This window comes from Phoenix dactylifera, chromosome 17 (assembly GCF_051530095.1).
Source record: "Phoenix dactylifera cultivar Ajwa chromosome 17, Ajwa_hap1_PhDact_Kaust_v1.1, whole genome shotgun sequence".
NCBI classification, from domain to species: Eukaryota; Viridiplantae; Streptophyta; class Magnoliopsida; order Arecales; family Arecaceae; genus Phoenix; species Phoenix dactylifera.
In genome coordinates, this window is record NC_143206.1 from 11,896,687 (window position 1) to 11,914,768 (window position 18,082).

The window sequence follows — 18,082 nt, forward strand, 5'->3', positions numbered from 1 at the left end:
ATCAGATTTTCGATATTTCTATTTTAGAATAAAATTAAAAATAATTTAGACCGGTATGTGCCAAATATGGCTTGTTTTATAGGCTAACACAGTCAGTATTTTAAAATGATTGGGCTATGATAATTGGCTGGATTTAGAAAGCAATAATGGTGTAGGTGGGTATCATTGTTTTGATTGTTATTTTTAAATAGATTCACACCAGACTAGACCGTCTTGCAGTAAAAAAAAAAAAAAAAAAAAAAACCATCCATTGTAAACCTTTCATCAATAATAATTAATAAACGGGTGAGAATATAAGCATTTAAAATAATTCTGACATCTTTTCAGAAGTCTTTCGCGAGCAGAAAAAAAACTTTTAGCCATTGTCATAAATACTTTTATCCTTACGCGTCAAAATAAAGGAACAAAACGTCTACTCAACCTCCATGACCATACTTTCTAGAAACCAACCATCAGTTGACACGTAAACCTCTTCGTCTCCTACAAATCGCAGCCTGCATTTTAGTCCCCTACGACGCTGTTTGGAATACTATTCCACACAGCCGATCTTTTTCATTTAAGTGCTATCCGGGGAACTGCCGAGTCGGTCTAGCTTTTACTCCCTCCCAGCCTCCACCCCCCTCCCCTCCCCTCTCTCTCTCTCTCGAAATTATTTCTTTCTTCTCTGTCTTAATAAATTCTTTCGGCAACATCTCAGTTACAGTTGTGCTGAGGCCTAGGGTTCCACGTCTCATCCTATTTCGCTACCAAATTAAAATTCCCTTCTCTTGGTCGGTGATTTTATTGGAGGCGAAGTTGGATTCTTTTTTTCCACCGTTCCGTGAGGGAAGTCTAGTTACCATTCGGAAGTAAGTTGTTGTCGATCTCCCACCCCACTTGATTTGTTTAGTTTCTGGTAGAAGTTTGGTGTTTGATTTGGTTTCTTTCTTTTTTTTTGTGTAGATTTATAGATCGAAGGAATTTGGTGATCGCGGAGAGAGCGTAGAAGAAGGGATGGGCCAAGTGCTTCTGGAAATCGAACCACGGGAACTGAAGTTCACCTGTAAGTTGGTAGAAGAATCGAAGCAGTCTCGTGAGCTTTGAAAACCGATCGTTTATTTTTTATAACATGGAACATCGTAGATGCTTCAAAGGATACGCATAGCTGCTTTTTTTTTTTAATTATTGTTTTTAATAGTTAGCGTACGGAAAAGTATGCACTTTGATCCTGTCTTTTTTGGAAATATATAGCTGAATCTGATGACACTGGAATATATTCCAACACTTACCATCTGATCGTGTTGTCCCGCTGTTGATTCTCCGCTGGGACCCACCAACTGATGTGTGACCCACCTGAACGGACGGCGGGGGATTAGAGGACCCGAGCATGGACATGCTTGTAATGCTACTTGCCTATTGTGGTACTTGGATGGTGTCAAGATTTTTGTTTGAGAAGAGGAAATGGGTGAAAACTGTATACATTTTCTAAGATTATCGAAATGTTTCAGAATCAATAATGGAGCAAGTCTATGATGAATAATTTCATATAAGTTAGTTAATTCTTAATATCAAATATATGCATGGTCTTTTCTGTTCTTTTGATGGGAAAAGTAGATTAATGGACTAGGATCACATGCAATTTTCCCAGCACAAACCATGAGAAAGAATGAGTAAATGAACAATGTAGAAATATATGATGTACCTTTCGGAATGTCACCAAGTAAGAAGGAAATGTAAGGGTATAATTGTAACAACCAAGGACCTCACCTAAAAGGCTAGCTGAAAAGTTTTTGATGGATCATACCTCACCTGAAGACCCTATCTAATAGCCTCATGCTCTTTGAATGTCTTCGGGAGGATCAAACATGGTTCCTCTTATGTGATAGTTATCTGATTTTAACATTTGATTCAATTCTAAAGCCAAAAAAGAAAGTTTTGAAAGAAAAGAAAATGGGGAATAATTGGTCACCTTGATTTTTTGCCTTTGATGAGCTTTTATATCCCCAAGATTAACAATATGAAAATTGACAGGAAAAGAACTGTAGATTGTCACTAAGAGAACCAAGGTTTTTTGGATGAATTTAAAAGGGGGAACCAAGTATGGAGTAGTAACTATTGGCATGTATCAGCTACATTTGACATGAAAAGCACCGGTGTAGACTGATAGGCACTGATACAAGCTAACATTAATGTGACAAAGGCACACATCCTTTTATTGTGTGCATAGCTTGCTGACATAATATGTCTCCTAGGATATTGTATGACATGAACTGGCATTCTGATCCTTTGACATAGCTTGGAGAATATTCCACCACTCTTGTTTTAGACCACAACTAGCTACTTGAGTCCATGTGATTCTGATAAGAAGTTCTGTCTGATCCCAATATCATTTGTCATTTTCTGATAATCTGTTGCCTTGATTTTTTGGTTGCCTGCTATGATTTTTCATCTGATAATTTGTTGTGTTACAGAGCATAAATTTCTCCCATAATTTTTGTTAATTTGATATGCTTCCTCTGTTGTTTGTATAAATATAGCAGTATATATGATTTCTTATTTCTCCTTTTATTATTATTGTTGTACATTATCATAGGTTTCATTGTCATAGGTTTGTATATGTCTCTTTTCTGATTTGGATACGGGTAGGAGTCTTACAGATTGTAATGTCTTTCTTTCTGTCAGTTGAGTTGAAGAAGCAGAGTTCGTGTTCGGTACATCTTGTCAATAAAACCGATGATTACGTTGCCTTCAAAGTTAGTGCTTCTTGTTTTTTTCTTGCATGTGTTTTATTCATAATGTGGCTGCTTATAAAGAGCAGTGGTTCAGGGGTTGTAAATTCTGCTTTGTTGCCTCTTGAAAAATTATGTGCTTACAAGAGCTTTGTGATTATTCTCATGGATTTTTAAGATCATTCATTAGGGCAGGTTTCTGGTGTTATTTCTGGATCTGTCTTTCGGTAGCACGAGTAACTAATTTTTGAATTGCTTATGCTAGTTGTCCATGGTCACCTATGCCTTACTAAATTTCTGTTCTTAGTTCTGTTCATTTTTTCACTATTATCATTGATCACTAAAATGCCTTTTGCACTCAAATTTTCCCCCTCGCTGCCAACCATATACATGAAAAAAATGTAGTCTCAATTTGTTTTTCATTTGGGAATCACTTAGTACCATGAAATGTTGATCCTCCATTCTGGCTCTGTCATTATATATTAGATTGAATCATAATAGTGACTGATTGGACTATGATGCATCTACTAGGTCAAAACTACATCACCCAAGAGATACTGTGTGCGACCAAACACAGGTGTCATTTTACCAAGATCAACATGTGATTTTACAGGTAGCTATACATATATACATTTGCTATTAGCACGTTGCTGTTTGTTTAATAAAAGAGATGCGGCATCAAGTTGCATACTTGCCTAATCCTCAAATTATATAATGTCATTTTGCTTCACATGTATGCTGATCATCGAAATCTTATATCCTCAAGTTCTACTGACTTGTCATATATTTTTATGATTTTTACATCTTGTAAGTAAAGTTCCCTCATTGACTTTGTAATACTATGATTCCTTTCAAATCAACACAATGGCTGCAAGAATATTGCTTCTAGTGACTCAAATGAGAAGCCTTGAATGGTGTAGCTAATCTCATGTAAACCCTGCAGAAATCTCATTATATGCATTTCTATATAGAGGAGAGAATGTGATTGAGAAGGAGGAACTAAACAACAATGAAGGTGGTACTTAGAACCTAATTAAAAGATCGAGGCATAAATTATTGATGGCATTGGCTTCAAATAAAAACCAGGTCATCTAATCTTTAAGTTTAATCAGTTCGCTAACTACTCGGCTGTATGGTCTAGGATTTGCCAGCAGTTCTAATTGGTTAGTAGTGAATTTGAATTGGTCCCTTACAGGGTCACTTCCACGTAGTCCTGCTTGTGGAACTTGATCGATAAGCACTCGTTACAAAAAGGTTTATTCCATATTGACATTACTACCACTTGAAGGAAATATGCAGATCAAAGACTTGCGGAACTTGATCGATAAGCACTCGTCACAAAAAGGTTTATTTCATATTGACATTACTACTACTTGAAGGAAATATGGAGATCAAAGGTGGTCTTTTTCCATGAACATGGTGTCTCAGGAATTTCAGTTCTGCAACTTAAGGCGTTGCTTCCAATCATATAATGTAATTAACAAGGAGAGCTCTTCCTTACAATGTTAATACAATTTCATATAAGTTCATATTCTACAAAACTCTGCTGGATTTGTGAAATTGGGCTCTAGTGTCTGTTCAAGGCCATAAATGCACCCTTTTTAGTTTTGAGTTCTTCTCTATTCAGCAGTAAATCCTGTGTTGATGCATATACATCTTCTTTTCTATCTCTGGGAAAGAAAGTTATTTTTAACTTCTTGGTAGATTTCATCCTTCAGAATGGCTGCAAGAGAGATGGTAATGGAAAGGGAGTTAAGTCATCCAGCGGAGAGGTATTAAATCAGTTAGGTCCATATGCATGTTACGTGATGCCTAGTTTGGGTTTTGTTATCATTATACTTCATGGACCTACCTATATCCATTAATTATTTCCCTTTAGGAAGAGGAATGACTTGATAATTGTTATTTTCATGGAGAGAAATCTGTGTTGTCCTTGCATTGTGATGCTTCCAACCATCATGAGAAAGGCTTCAACCAAAGATTTAAGGATAAAGTTGGGAGGACAAGGAACAATCAAACTAATGATAACCTGAATTGAAGCTACTCAAGGAAGTAAATTAGTGATTGGATGAGTAGTAACACATGTTTAGTTTTCCATTTTATAGTAGGAACTACAGGACCCTCCAGATCCTTATTCGTGCTATGGCAGGAGAGCTACTAAGTCTTAAGTAGTTAATAGGGTGTTAAAGTTAACTAACTTCTAAAATATTGTAAGATGAAAAAGGAATTTTCTTCAAAAAGGTATCAATAGCAATCATGAACTTTTGATGATATCAGAGGTTGTTGCATTTATGACCCTTTTGTTGTCTGAGGAAAAGCAGCACACTTGGAGTGAGCATTCAACAAAAAGAAGATAAAAAACAATTGTTGCCCGGGGGAGATAGGCGACAATATCATGATTGGCCCATGTTGGCTTTCGAAGGCCCATGTTGGCTTTTGAAAGTAGTCCTGAAATTTGACTCCACTGTGTCAAAAAACATCTACAACTGTGCAGATATTACTTGGGCCTCTGGCTACACTGGAATCACAATCACCATGACAATTCTGAATTCTGCATTTACTAAATGACTTACCATGATCAAGAGTTATACGGACTTATCACCAGGTATTCAAATAGGTAAGGGAAAACAGGTAGACGTGGCATTCATGAGCATAATTGTACTTTCAGGGTATCACTTGTAAGAATAGATGGTTGCACTTCCTCAAACAAGCTATGGATGTGGCCAGTCTATTTCTTTTCATATAATTTCTCTGAGTGTGTATCACTTGTTAAATGTTTGTAGAGATTCAGTCCATCAAGTACTTCATGAGTGCAGCATAAGTTTCTGCAAGACCTTGTTAAACATTCGAAGGCAAAAAAAAAAAAAAACTCAAGCCAGAATTTTGTTTGTTAAATATATCACTTTTATTGCATCCTTCTTCTTTGATTTCTCAAAGAGCTATTCCGTGGCTTCATTATATCATAAAACTATGTCATGATTTGTGCATCTAAATTAACCATACATCAATGTTCATGTGAACTCCTAGGACAACTTAGATGCTTCTCTCCTTAGTATCACCATGAAGGTAGTCTTGTTAGCGGACTATTCTGAGCCGTTTCTTTTGTTTCAGTTAATTCATTTAATAGATATTTTATCCCTGGAAATCACTCTGTGGAAGTAAAATCAGCAAAGAGCTCATCTACTAGCTGGCTTTGAAATTATATGATATGCAAGCCAAAGAGTAGAAATTATGGTAGAACAATGGAGATAGAATAGTGATATATAGTAGTATGAAAAAAGAATGCTAATGTGAAGACTAAGAGAGGAGAGGAGCGCACTCAATGTGCAAATGGGCTGTTTCTGTGGTATGGAAGACCATGTTAGTTCATCATCTGAATTTCCTCAGAACAAATTTGATGCCAGAAATGCGACTTTTGATTCTCATTGTCACCATTCCCAACTAAAATGAACCTAAAAGTCAATGCCACTATACGAACACAATAATGGTTATTGTGCATCACATTTTAGTTTTATCACCTAGATTCTGCATTCATTATTGAATTCTTTTTGTTGGCCTTCAGTGTTTCTAACTGAAACAAACCTAGGAGTTAATATCACTGTGTAGGGTCATATTATGGCAACTGTGCTTGGTGCTTTAAATTTATCTCTTAGATTTCTTATTAGTATTAGTTACTTTCTTTTTAGCTGATCTCTGTGTTGCTGATTCAATCTCAATCTAGTTACCATGCAAGCTCAAAAGGCAGCTCCTCCTGATATGCAGTTAAGAGATAAGTTCCTAGTTCAGAGTACAGTTGTTTCATATGGTACCATGGATGAGGAAATTATGCCGAGCTTTGTGAGTATATATTGTTGCCCTGAATGTTGACCTTTTGTTTTCTCCTTCTATAATCCTCTTCATTTTCCTGGTTCAGTTTTCTAAAGCAAATGGCAGATATATTGAAGAGAACAAAATGAGAGTCATTCTGGTTAGCTCACCACATTTTCCAGTACCGCAACCAATTAATGGAGCTTTAAAGCAGGAGCCAGTTCACGAAGCACCTAATTTGAAAGAAACTCCTGTTTCAACCAATCAAGAAATGAATGGAGTCGAGAATCTTCACCCATTTCATGTAAGAGATTTTGTTCCAGCTTCACATCATGTCTTTTTATGTTTTGCTATGACCCCAAGGTACTGCACCTTATATTTTGCTGCAATTTTATCATTATTTATATGAAATTAATAAATAGCCTACTGGATAATGAAATGCATTCTATTGAGAAGACATAATCAGTTTGGTTCTCCATATTAGTTTTTGAATGATCAGTCTTAGAAACAGTGCTTTTTAATTTTTTTGTACATAGATAATATGGACACCATAATCTCTATATTCTTTTTGTGAAACATCTCTTTTCAATTGTCCATTTCATATTATTTTCAGGTTGCCAAGGATGTTGAGGATCTAAAGTTGAAGCTGAACGATCTTGAAGTGAAACTAAATGAGGTCAGTTTTTATACATATGACTTGATTTTTGGCCTAGATTGTAGTCTTTGATACTTTTGTTCTTAATGCCACTTTCTTGGATCTTTTCTGCACCCCCATGCTTACCTTTATCATTGGCCCAACACATGCTGTAATCAGGATTCTTGCTCAAATTGGGGATCTGCGGTTCCAGATTTATGCTTTCTAAGTTTAGGTATAGATAACATATGGTAGCAAGTATCATAATAATAAGTGAACATAGTTGCTCTTTGGTGATACTGAGAAATGGAAATGATGTTGTAATGTCTGCTCTTCCATTTGAGCATACAAACTTTTTCTTAAAGGTTTTGTTTAGACTTCAGACGTAACCTGCTTCCAAGTCCATATAATTCTTCTCCACGATCTAGCATGGCATAGAACATATTGTTAGTTAAAATAGGCTTTTCTGTATGTTATTGATAGAACTGCTGTATTGCACATAAATCGAGGGAGCAGGTCACAGTAGGTGCAAGTGATTTATTGTTTTATCTTTTATAAATCTATTGTCAAATTCTGCCGCACTTCTTCATTGAAATATACTTTGTTATTCAAAGGATAATCTTTGAAGTATAAGAGAAATGGGTAATTTTGCAGGCTGAAAATACAGTTACAAGGCTGAAAGAAGAGAATGGTGCAGCCATTCAAGAGAGGGAAAAGTTGCAACAAGAAATAGTGAGTCTTATTTTATTTAGAAGCAAATTTTTATCTCTTGTAACACTACTGTTTTCTAGTTCAGAAATTTGCATCTTATTTGACTGGGAAATCAGGGAAAACCAATTAATTTCTAAACTCTAATTCTATTCCTTTTAAACTATAACTGCTCTGATTGACACTTTTTCTAAGCCTTGCTTATGCAGTAGTCTATAGAGCATTGCAATAACGAAGAATAGAACCTTTTATTCATGAGGCTTCTTCTGCGCTCCCCACATCCACCCAAAAAAGGGGACTATTTTGTATGCTTGAATTGCTTCTTGTGCCTCTAATTTCTTGAGACCTTCCAATTAGATGAGCAGCAACCATTTTGTTACATCAAGTTCAAGTGGCTCATGAATAAATTAGTGCACACATTGCTGTGCAGTTGCTTGATGATTTCCTGCCTTACATAATTTATCTTTGCATATTTGATATCTTTATGCACCCTTGAGAATCAAACATTTATGTAGTGGCTGGTCATTCACACAGACTAGCATTCTTATTTATGTCCTAGTATGATTTCGTCCTCTTTATTCAGTTTGTCAGTACCTTCTTGTGGAAACCATTCTCTTATAGAATGTAATGGGTCTCTGATATCTTGGTGTCTAATTTCAGATATTGTTCAGAAGGAAGTGTATGGCAGGGACTCAGGTTGGTTTTCCCTTTTTGTTTCTGGTTTTCATGACAATAGTTGGTGTGGCCCTTGGATACCTGTTGCACCCATGAGAGACGGAACGAAAAGCAAAGACAAGCACAGCTGATTTGGAGCTGGATGCTACAATCTGTGATATCAAATGCAATAGAAAACTACTCTTTCCCAAGGATAAAAGATAAAATGCATCATGTATATCTCTCTATTCTGATGGTTTTGCACCAGAGAAAATATATTAGGTTACAAAAGACAGTTTTTACTTTGTATAGAGGGACAATTTGAGATGCTCTCTCCTCGCAGGCTAACCTTGATTTTTTTTTTTTTCATAATAATAAAGCATGTTGATAATTTTATATCAGATTGTTTCCATCCTCACTTTGTTGGCCATGTTTAGGAAAAATCGGCTGGACCTTGAGCTATACTTTGGACTACTGAAAATTGGCTTGATGATTTTTATTGGATATGTAAAACTGACAGTCACGGCCACGGCGGCCTTTAATGGACCTTTACCGCCTGAGAAGGTTCAATTTCACCTAGTCAGAATCTTCTCTAGAATTCTGACTCTGTTTTAAAGGCAGGAGAAATGAAGTGCAATCTGATGAAGTGCCAAAAGTTCTCTGCTCTCAAATGCTCTCATTGCAGCATCCATAGAGTGACTAGGATGGTGGTGATACCTTGTTCTTTAAAATGCTAAACATTCAGAGTGGAATATGATGACACCACATACGACTGATGGCTCAGCTTGTAGTGGAAGTGAGTCTGTTTCTGTGGCTGATGAATCCCCCAGCCAAGGATTGGATTATCAAAGTGGAACTGGGAAATTTGAATGCTGTTATGGAACGTGATGATTGCAGATATCCACAAATTCAGAGAGCACTTTGGGGCATTTAAATTCTTCCAGCTTAAAACGCCATCCAAAAGGTGGAATCTGTTTCTTGCTTGCTTGGGCTTAATTGGGGGAGAATGGTCCCACATCTAAGCCAGGTTAGAAGTGGTGCAAATTGCTTTCTTTTTTTGGGAGAAAATGGAGCAGAAATTTTCAGATTCAGTATTTTACTTTTGAATATGATATTTGAAAAATAGTATGAAATGGTTTCCATCTAATAGTATATTATGCTTTGGGTGGAGAAAATTTTAGTTCTGTTTTGCACTTTAATTATCTTTTGAGTATTTCACTTGTACCAGGTTTTATTTAGTAATTTTCCTTTTCTATTCAAAACTATGATATTTAGGTTATATAATATATTTCTACATGTTTACTAAAAAATTCTGTGTCGATAGAGCTTTAAAACCATTTGGTCTCAGCTTTTTGTACTTGAAATGAAGTATCATGTACATGGTCGTCCAACATACTAGATTTTCTGCGGAAAATTTTAAAATTATCACCATGTATGTTGATTAAGAAAAATTTGAAGGGATTAGCAAAGGGTTGGAAGGAGAGAGTGAACTCATAATTCCTCCACAAGTAGGCAGAATCATCTTTTTGTTCGAATTCATTATCCTAGTTTCTTGGAGTTTGTTGTGTTTACATCCTCTTTCAGTCCCTGCAAACTCCCCTTCCATGTGTTTGCTAAGAATTGTTTCTTATGCGGGAGTTAGGCCATTGCCCTTGCAGATAAAAGAACCTCTTTAGCTAAGGATTTTCTTATCTTGGACATTGGTTCTTCGTATTTCATTTTAAGTACAGTATTACTCCATCAACTGTAATCATTTGCCAGTAGGGCTTGACTCTTGAGTCCTCTCTTGGTACCACTTATAGTGCATGCACGAAAGAAAGGTTCCGAGTTCATTTTTGAAAGGTGGCATTTTTCTTTGAATTAACCACAAAAATGTAATAATTTTGAGCAGCGGAGGAAGAGAGAAGAGGGAATATGAGTAAAGGGTGAGATGATTTCTAGTATATTGGAAATCTTAGATGTGCATGATCCACAACCTCCCCCAATCTGTCCCACTTTTACATCTTACTTGGTTCCCAATCCATTCCCACTCATGTGGAAGATATACCACAGAAGATGGTGAGGCATCAAACAGAACCCTGAAAGAGGTTTATATACCTTTTCCCTTTTGGCAGCTGCAAAATTTATTCTTATTTCATATATTCTTTATCAACAAAATTTCTGATTAAGGATTCCATGCCATTTTATATGGTATTCACAGGATCACAACGACATATTCCAAGATTTAGGAGCTACACCTGCTGAATTCCAGTTTCAACATCTACACAAAATTTTATGCATTCATATTGTCTGCTTGTGTACTCTCTGTAGTTAATGGTAGTCTCGGTAAGATTTTACATTGTTGGGATTATGGGGATATCTGTCACTCATGCACATCGATTGTATGGTATTCACAGGATCACAACGACATATTCCAAGATTTAGGAGCTACACCTGCTGAATTCCAGTTTCAACATCTACACAAAATTTTATGCATTCATATTGTCTGCTTGTGTACTCTCTGTAGTTAATGGTAGTCTCGGTAAGATTTTACATTGTTGGGATTATGGGGATATCTGTCACTCATGCACATCGATTGTATGGTATTCACAGGATCACAACGACATATTCCAAGATTTAGGAGCTACACCTGCTGAATTCCAGTTTCAACATCTACACAAAATTTTATGCATTCATATTGTCTGCTTGTGTACTCTCTGTAGTTAATGGTAGTCTCGGTAAGATTTTACATTGTTGGGATTATGGGGATATCTGTCACTCATGCACATCGATTGAGTTCATATCTTGTTTCATACGAACAAAAGGTATTGTACACAGGATTATATGCAATTTAGTGTACTTAAATAGTGCATGGTTGCTCGTCCTCGCACATATTCTGTTAAGTGAACAGAGGTCCTAGAAGAATGTCATGTTCTCTATCTCTACTTTTGCAATAGAATCAGAGGCATGTTTAGTTGGGAAAAGTTGAGACTCTGAAATGTGAATGTGAATGGGAATGAGTGACTTTCATTTCGGCCATTTGGTTGGAGGGAGTCCCATTTTCATTTTGACTCTAGAGCGGAATGAGAATGTGCCCAATTTCTTAAAACTTAATCCCTACCCTTCCATAGTATTCAAATTCTATTTTAAATTTGGTCGTGAATCAAATATGTTGGGAGATATGGCTATATTGCGATTCTGATTCTGATTCCAACCGTGAACTAAACACTACCCAAGAGTGGTTCCCAATTTCTCATTCTCCCTCTCAGCAGCCTTGATTCATTACCAGTGATATGGTTCTTCAGATCCAAGTCATCCCGCGCAGACAACTTGTCAGGGCCTTTGTCCGGCCGAAAGGAGGGAAAGTTGAAGTTGAAGAACAAAGCTCCAAGGTGCAACTCTGTCTCCTTGAACATCATTATTGCCATGTTATTATTATAAAGCTTAAAGCTATTTCTATTGTAGTGTGGTCCATCATAGAATTGCTGAGCCTGATAAATATCTCCTTGTTAGTTATGTTAATTCACAAGGGAAAGCCTGACTAGATAAATAACTTCAAATGAAGCTGTACACCTCTCTTCTGTGTCTATCCGTAGATTCCACATCTAATTCAAAAGATTGGGCTGCTCTATCAACATCAGTTAATCTGGGGCCTTTTCTAATCTAATTTATCATTATGTAGATTCTCTCTCATCTCAGGGATCCTTCCAATAAACACGATCATAATCATCAATATACTTACAACATCACATATTAAGACTGAAACTCTTATTGTAACTTATAAAAAAAAAATGTTTTGCCAAATATAAGCCAGTTTTTCTGAACTAAGACCATCATGTTTCTCATGGTTGTTGAATTCATCATGGGTTTTCCTTCATAAAACTAAGCAGCAACCAAACAACATCTTCAAGAAGGAAGCAACTTGTTTTTTAAACATAACATATACTTCCCAAAATATTATATAATCAACAGCTCAAACTCATTGTACAACATAAAATGGCAGCTCACATATATATCTAGATGCACGATATAAATCTAGATGCCTCAAAAATTTAGCAGCAGATGACAAGTTTGTGCTACATATCTCTATTTTTTTTTTCTTTTCTTTTCTTTCTTTTTTCTTTTTTTTGGTGCTAAAAACGGACGCTTCATACAGTTCTAGCACGGATACATCCAATAAAATCAGATAACAATAAATTTCAAAGTGTTCTGGACAACTCCTCCTCCTCCTCGGCCCCTAAGGTATCTCCGGAACGACAAGCCACGTAAAAAGCCACCCAATCTGCAGTTTCGTTGGCCTGTCTAAATACATGCTTAGTCCGAAAGGCCACTTCATCACTCACCATAGTCCAAATATTCTAAAGCAGGAGTGTCCCCCTCCACCGCCACTCGGGCCATCCTAGATCCAGTTGATCACAGTGGCTAAGTCACCCTCCAATATAACTGAGCAGGTCTGTAGCACACGCCGAGCATGACTCAGGCCGGGCCTATGCTTACGTATCTCTACCAATGATATTATCAGCCTATTTCAGTAATTCCGCATATCCCTACCACTCAATACATATATTAACAGTGCACAGAGCAGTACCCTTAAGCTGCTTGCATCTCTCGATCCACCGATAGGGATAACTTCTCCTCCTTGTTGCTTGGCAAATCATCAGAATCCATCTCTGACTGGGCCATGCTCCTTACGAACTCCATAAACAGAGGCCAATGCTCTGGCGAGAAGAAGAAAGCGCCCATTCTGTGATACGTAAAAGAATCGACACTTGAATTCTCTGCAGATAGAATTTCCTTAATTCTTCTAAAACCTTCTACGCCGATGCCATCAAGCGAAGAATTCTCCCCGGAAACCCTCACCCCATGCTTCTCACACGCCTTCATTATCTGAGATAGCAGCGACTCGGGGCTCGATCTCAGGCCATGAGGTTGCTCCTTGCCCAAGAGGTCCATTCCAGGGATGATCATTGCACAAGAATTCCTTGCGAGCATCTCGCCGACGGCATCGTACCCGTCCCTTCCATATGTGTTGTAGAATCCAGCAGTCAGCTGAGCCGGCCGGGACCGGGTGTCGTGCCACCAGGGCAAAAGTGGCACCTTTGCAGACAGAGTCACCGGCAAATCACCAAACACTTTCGATGCAGTTGAGAGCATCCGATCACCATGGGATAGGAGCTGCCCTGAGTACCAGGAGAGGAAGAAATTTCCATAGGGGGTCTCCCACGAGCCGCCATTCTCCCTGAAGAAGTTGCCGGAATCCGGCGACTGGTCGTACTCCGGGGCATTATGGGGACCAGAGAGGCCCCACAGTGGGTTTCCGGACTCCTCGGCATGCCGTTTGAGATCGGCCAGCATGTATTTATCGTAGCATTGGAATTCTCCGACGCCTGTAAACAGATGGCTTCCAGTGGAGGGGGGGAACGAGGGGTACCGGAGCTCGCCATTGGGTCCGAGACTCACCGAAATGTCCTGAAAAAGAAATTGGGTGGCAAAGAGAGAGAAGCACGAATTTTACATCAAAGAATGAAGAAAGAGTATAAAGGTGGAGGCTTTTAATCAAAAGACGCACAAAGGTGGAAGCTTTTTGCTTACCGTGATGGTGGAGCCGATGAAATCGGAGAAGGCGGAACGGAAACTACGGAAGAACTCTTCGAAGGCTTGCAACGGGGTCTTGCCGTCGAGGACCGGGAGGTCGTCGACGGCGAGGGAGAGGCAGTCCTGGCGGCGGCGTCCGGAGCGGTCGGTGAAGAGGAGGTCGGGGTTGGCGTCGGCGAGGCGGGAGACCCAGTCGGGGAGGGGGAAGGCCGGGCGGCGGGAGGCGTGGAGATGGAGGGAGACGCGGAGGCGGAGACCGACGTCGCGGACCATGTCGGCGAGGGCGAGGTAGGCGGACCATTCGCCGGCAGCGGCGACGCCCCACCACACGGGGAGCTCGACGCCTTGGGCGCCGAGGAGCTTGAGGGCGCGGAGCCCCGCCGCGATGGCCTTAGCGTGGTTCACGGCGTTGCAGTCGGAGACCGCGTCGAGAGGTAGACCCACGAATAGCCGAACCGGACCGGTCTGAACCGAAACAAAAAGAACAATTAATTTTTTTTCCCCAGAATTCCAGTAATCGGTAAAATTGAAGTGATCTGGACCGTTTATGTTACCAAAACGCATAGAGATCTCTATGGGGCATCCCGATTCCGTCCTTTCGACGACCCCGAAGGGCCCGAAAGCCAGGATGACCCATAGGGAGGTATCGCCGTCCGCATAGAAACTTCTATGCATGTGTTTAAACGAGTGCTTTTTTTGGTTTTTTATGTACATATTTTTTTTTTAAAATATTAACATTTTCGTGAACACACTCTCAAAATTAATATTTATATATGTATCCTCATCAAATATATATATATATATATATATATATATATATATATATATATCCATGCCATCTAATATCATTAAGAAGTTAGCGATTTACAATTAAAATGACGAAAATATGATTATTAATAAACATGTTAAAAAAAATGCTTATAAGAGTGTATATATAAATAGTAATTTTAGAAAATATTCATATAATTTTATATATTTAGGAAGATATATATATATAAAAAATTCTTAAATTTTTACATAAATAACCTTCTAAATATTAATTTTTTTTAATGAATATCCTCTAAATTAATATCAAAATTACATAAATAAAAAATAAAATTAAAATTTTTTATATATAAATTTTTTTAAATATCTGAAATTGTATAAATATTTTTGTAAAGCATTATTTGCATATATATATTTTTATAAATATTTTTTTTTTTTGCAAAACGACATGGAGATCTCAACGGGGCATCCCAATTCCATTCTTTCGGTAGACACGACCCCCAAAGTGACCCATATAGAAACTTCTACGCACGTGTTCAAACGGGTGCCTTTTTTTCTTTTCCCTTTGGTTTTTTTGGTGGAAGCGGAACAAAGGGCGTCTTTTTTTTCTTTTGATGGTAAAGGGTGTCATTTCTTCCACTTTTATTATTTCAAGGAAAAAGGCCTTGGGGCTCAACCATGGTACAAAATAGCAGAAGGTAGTGACCAAGAAGTTGGCTCCATATACGTATGCTGTTCTCTGTATCGAGTTAAACAGGCGATTTTTACTCGAACAAATTTATATCTATTTTTACTAACTGGATGGATGAACAAACAAACAACAACAACTTCAAATTCTAACGATTTATTTCCATATTACCCAATAAAAATAAAAAAAAGTACTTAGCTCTACCAGATCTGTTATCTTAAATCTAACATGAAACATTAAAGAGAAGAGTTTACCGATTTCTTTGGGGCGTTCAATTCTGCCTCCCGGACGGCCATCTCGGACCGGACGCCCCTGCGAGCCATCTTAACCGCCCCTTTCCGGCCCCTCCCGGTCGCCGGATCGAACCGGATCCGGTCCACTCTGGACCCTGTCCGCCTCGATTCAACCAGCCCAAGTTTCCTGGTCGCGAAGAGCTCCGGCTTCACCACGCCGGCCCGCCGGCCCATCAACGCCACCTCCATCGTTGTGTGTGTGAGAGAGAGAGAGAGAAAAGAGGGAGAAGGATATGAGAGGAGATTATTGGGGATAGCTTCTTTGTTTTGCCTTGGTGGTTGGAGCGGAGGAGGATAGTAGCTTATAAAAAGGGCTCACAATAGAGCAAAAAGTCCTTCCACGTGTCGAGCTCATCTCTGGCTGCAGTGAAACTCGATATAAGTATTCCTTTTTTTAATCATTCTATGGGCCTCTTTTCTTGGTCCACGTTTGCCTACTATTCCTCTAGTTACCAAAAATGCCCTTAGTTATCGGGTCTAATTGCAAATAATGGGTGCAAGAGCCTTTCGGAATAGGGGAGGGTGTTTCCGTAATTTGGACGGAAGCAGCGATTCCGTATAGGTATCCTGGGGATAATAACATGGGGCGAGCATTTGGGCCACGTGGCAGGTGTTCATTGAGTGGTCGGAGATGAACGAGGGCCGCCGATCGAGATCCCCAACCGGTCGGATAGGGCTGGAGTAGCATTCGACATGGATCAGCTACAGTAACCCACTCATGCAATAGCACTATTGTATCGACACGTGTCTCCTGAAGATAAAATAGGCCAGGGACGAACTTCGGGTGGGAATGATCGATGGAACACGTGGAGGCATGCGTCTGGTGGTTGGGGGGGAGCGCGTTGCAACCACCGGGGGACGAGAAGCTTCATCAAACCGCGTCCGCTTTCTTGATGGAGCCGACAGGGCGTAAGACGCGGTGTCCGGACGTCCACGTGGCCGTTGGATGTGGTCTGGGTGGTGCTCGCTTACACGTCTGATCATTCCTTATTAGCTTATTTATATGTTTACTCAAATTAGAACCCCAAGATAACCCTCTCACTGATGCAAGTGGGACCCGCAGCTGATAGCTAAGATTTTTCCCACTGTGGACAAATGACACATTGGCAATTGTTTTGGATAAGTATCTCATGCCTCATCCTAACATGTTGCAAGTGTTGATGGCTAAGAGATATTTGCTAGATATGTATTTGGCTCTCATGTCCTGTTTAGAGGAGCTATTAGTAGTAGATCTTTCGGAAGTAGAGCTATCTGAAGCAGAGCGTTTATAAAAAACTGTTTCCTGTTTGGTAACTACATTTCTAAAGTGCTGTGGTATTTTAATATGTGTTTGGTAAATAAACTGAGAAAGTATTTTTGTGTGACAAAATGACCATAAAGGACATTATCAGTATTATATAACAGAGCATAATAAAATATAACATGTATTAATACATAAATATATGATATAGTACAATATTAATATAATGTAATATAATATTATTATAATATAATACTATAACATTATGTATTATAGAATAATAATTTAATATAATATTAAATTATTTAACATAACATATCAATGTATTATGATATAATGTAATATAATATTATATTTATAGTATAATACAATAATAAATATATAAAATATTATTAGTGTAAATTAATGTTTCATCATTCTAATGACTATTTATCTCTCTAACAAATTTTCTAACTAGGTGATAAAATTGGTTAAATAATTACTAATATTTGTTTTTATTTATTTATTTATTTATTTAGATCAGATTATTTGCTACTCACATATTATTTTTTTATTTATTTATTTTATTTATTTATTATTTTATTTCATTGAAATATAGAGGGGTCGCCGGCCATGGGTGGTGGCCGGCATGGTGGCTGCCACCGTGGGCAGCCACGAGCTCCCAAAACAAAAAAAAAAGAAAAAATAGAGAAGAGGAAGAAGGAACAGAGGCGACGACGTTGAGAGGAAGAAGAAGATAGGGAGGGAGAGGGAGAGGATGGGTGAGAGAGGAAAAGGCGGGATGAGGATTTTGGAAAAAAAAAAGCGTGATTTAAATGGGGATATTTTGGTCCAAAAAATAACTTTCCGACAAAGCTGAAAACAGCGTTTTTGGAAAGCTCTAAATTGAATCTTCTCTTCAAAAGCTATTTTCAGATTCCCGCAAAAGCTGAAACAGTTTTCCGAAAATTTTACCAAACACCATTTTTTATCTAAAGTACTTTTGCAGGGCCAGAAAGTACTTTTTGGCCC

The 18,082-nt window shown here is 38.3% G+C and overlaps 2 protein-coding genes across 6 annotated transcripts; one reads left to right on the forward strand and one right to left on the reverse strand.

Moving 5' to 3' along the window:
- The first annotated feature begins 511 nt into the window (after positions 1-511).
- On the forward strand, positions 512-8,912 carry LOC103711720 (vesicle-associated protein 1-2-like). 5 transcript variants are annotated; one of them, XM_088713749.2, is made up of 10 exons: positions 586-848; positions 951-1,042; positions 1,231-1,400; positions 2,662-2,732; positions 3,240-3,321; positions 6,430-6,545; positions 6,622-6,819; positions 7,129-7,191; positions 7,804-7,881; positions 8,518-8,912. In XM_088713749.2, the coding sequence occupies exons 3-10, from the start codon at positions 1,367-1,369 to the stop codon at positions 8,626-8,628; spliced, it is 753 nt and encodes a 250-aa protein (XP_088569875.2). In that variant the 5' UTR covers positions 586-848; positions 951-1,042; positions 1,231-1,366; the 3' UTR covers positions 8,629-8,912. The 5 variants fall into 5 exon arrangements, with proteins under 5 accessions (XP_008796197.2, XP_088569875.2, XP_008796198.2 ...); XM_089928313.1 differs by having other exon boundaries at positions 626-848; positions 943-1,042; XM_088713750.2 differs by having other exon boundaries at positions 627-848; positions 1,231-1,444.
- Positions 8,913-12,338: 3,426 nt separating this feature from the next.
- BMY3 (beta-amylase 3) lies at positions 12,339-16,209 on the reverse strand. Its single transcript, XM_008797980.6, has 3 exons — positions 15,793-16,209; positions 14,083-14,550; positions 12,339-13,959 (listed from the first exon to the last, which is right to left on the reverse strand). Exons 1-3 carry the CDS (start codon positions 16,018-16,020, stop codon positions 13,081-13,083), a joined length of 1,575 nt encoding a protein of 524 aa, XP_008796202.2. The 5' UTR covers positions 16,021-16,209; the 3' UTR covers positions 12,339-13,080.
- Positions 16,210-18,082: the final 1,873 nt, after the last annotated feature.

What these genes read in the sequence shown, in the direction of transcription:
- LOC103711720 (XM_008797975.6), top strand. Translation starts at nt 994, where the DNA reads ATGGGCCAAGTGCTTCTGGAAATCGAACCACGGGAACTGAAGTTCACC. An exon ending in ATCAACATGTGATTTTACAG is followed by an intron (nt 3,322 to 6,429) that starts GTAGCTATACAT and finishes ATCTCAATCTAG; the next exon opens with TTACCATGCAAGCTCAAAAG. An exon ending in TTGAAGTGAAACTAAATGAG is followed by an intron (nt 7,192 to 7,803) that starts GTCAGTTTTTAT and finishes GTAATTTTGCAG; the next exon opens with GCTGAAAATACAGTTACAAG.
- BMY3 (XM_008797980.6), bottom strand. Translation starts at nt 16,020, where the DNA reads ATGGAGGTGGCGTTGATGGGCCGGCGGGCCGGCGTGGTGAAGCCGGAG. An exon ending in TGAACGCCCCAAAGAAATCG is followed by an intron (nt 14,551 to 15,792) that starts GTAAACTCTTCT and finishes GTTTCGGTTCAG; the next exon opens with ACCGGTCCGGTTCGGCTATT. An exon ending in TCATCGGCTCCACCATCACG is followed by an intron (nt 13,960 to 14,082) that starts GTAAGCAAAAAG and finishes TTTCTTTTTCAG; the next exon opens with GACATTTCGGTGAGTCTCGG.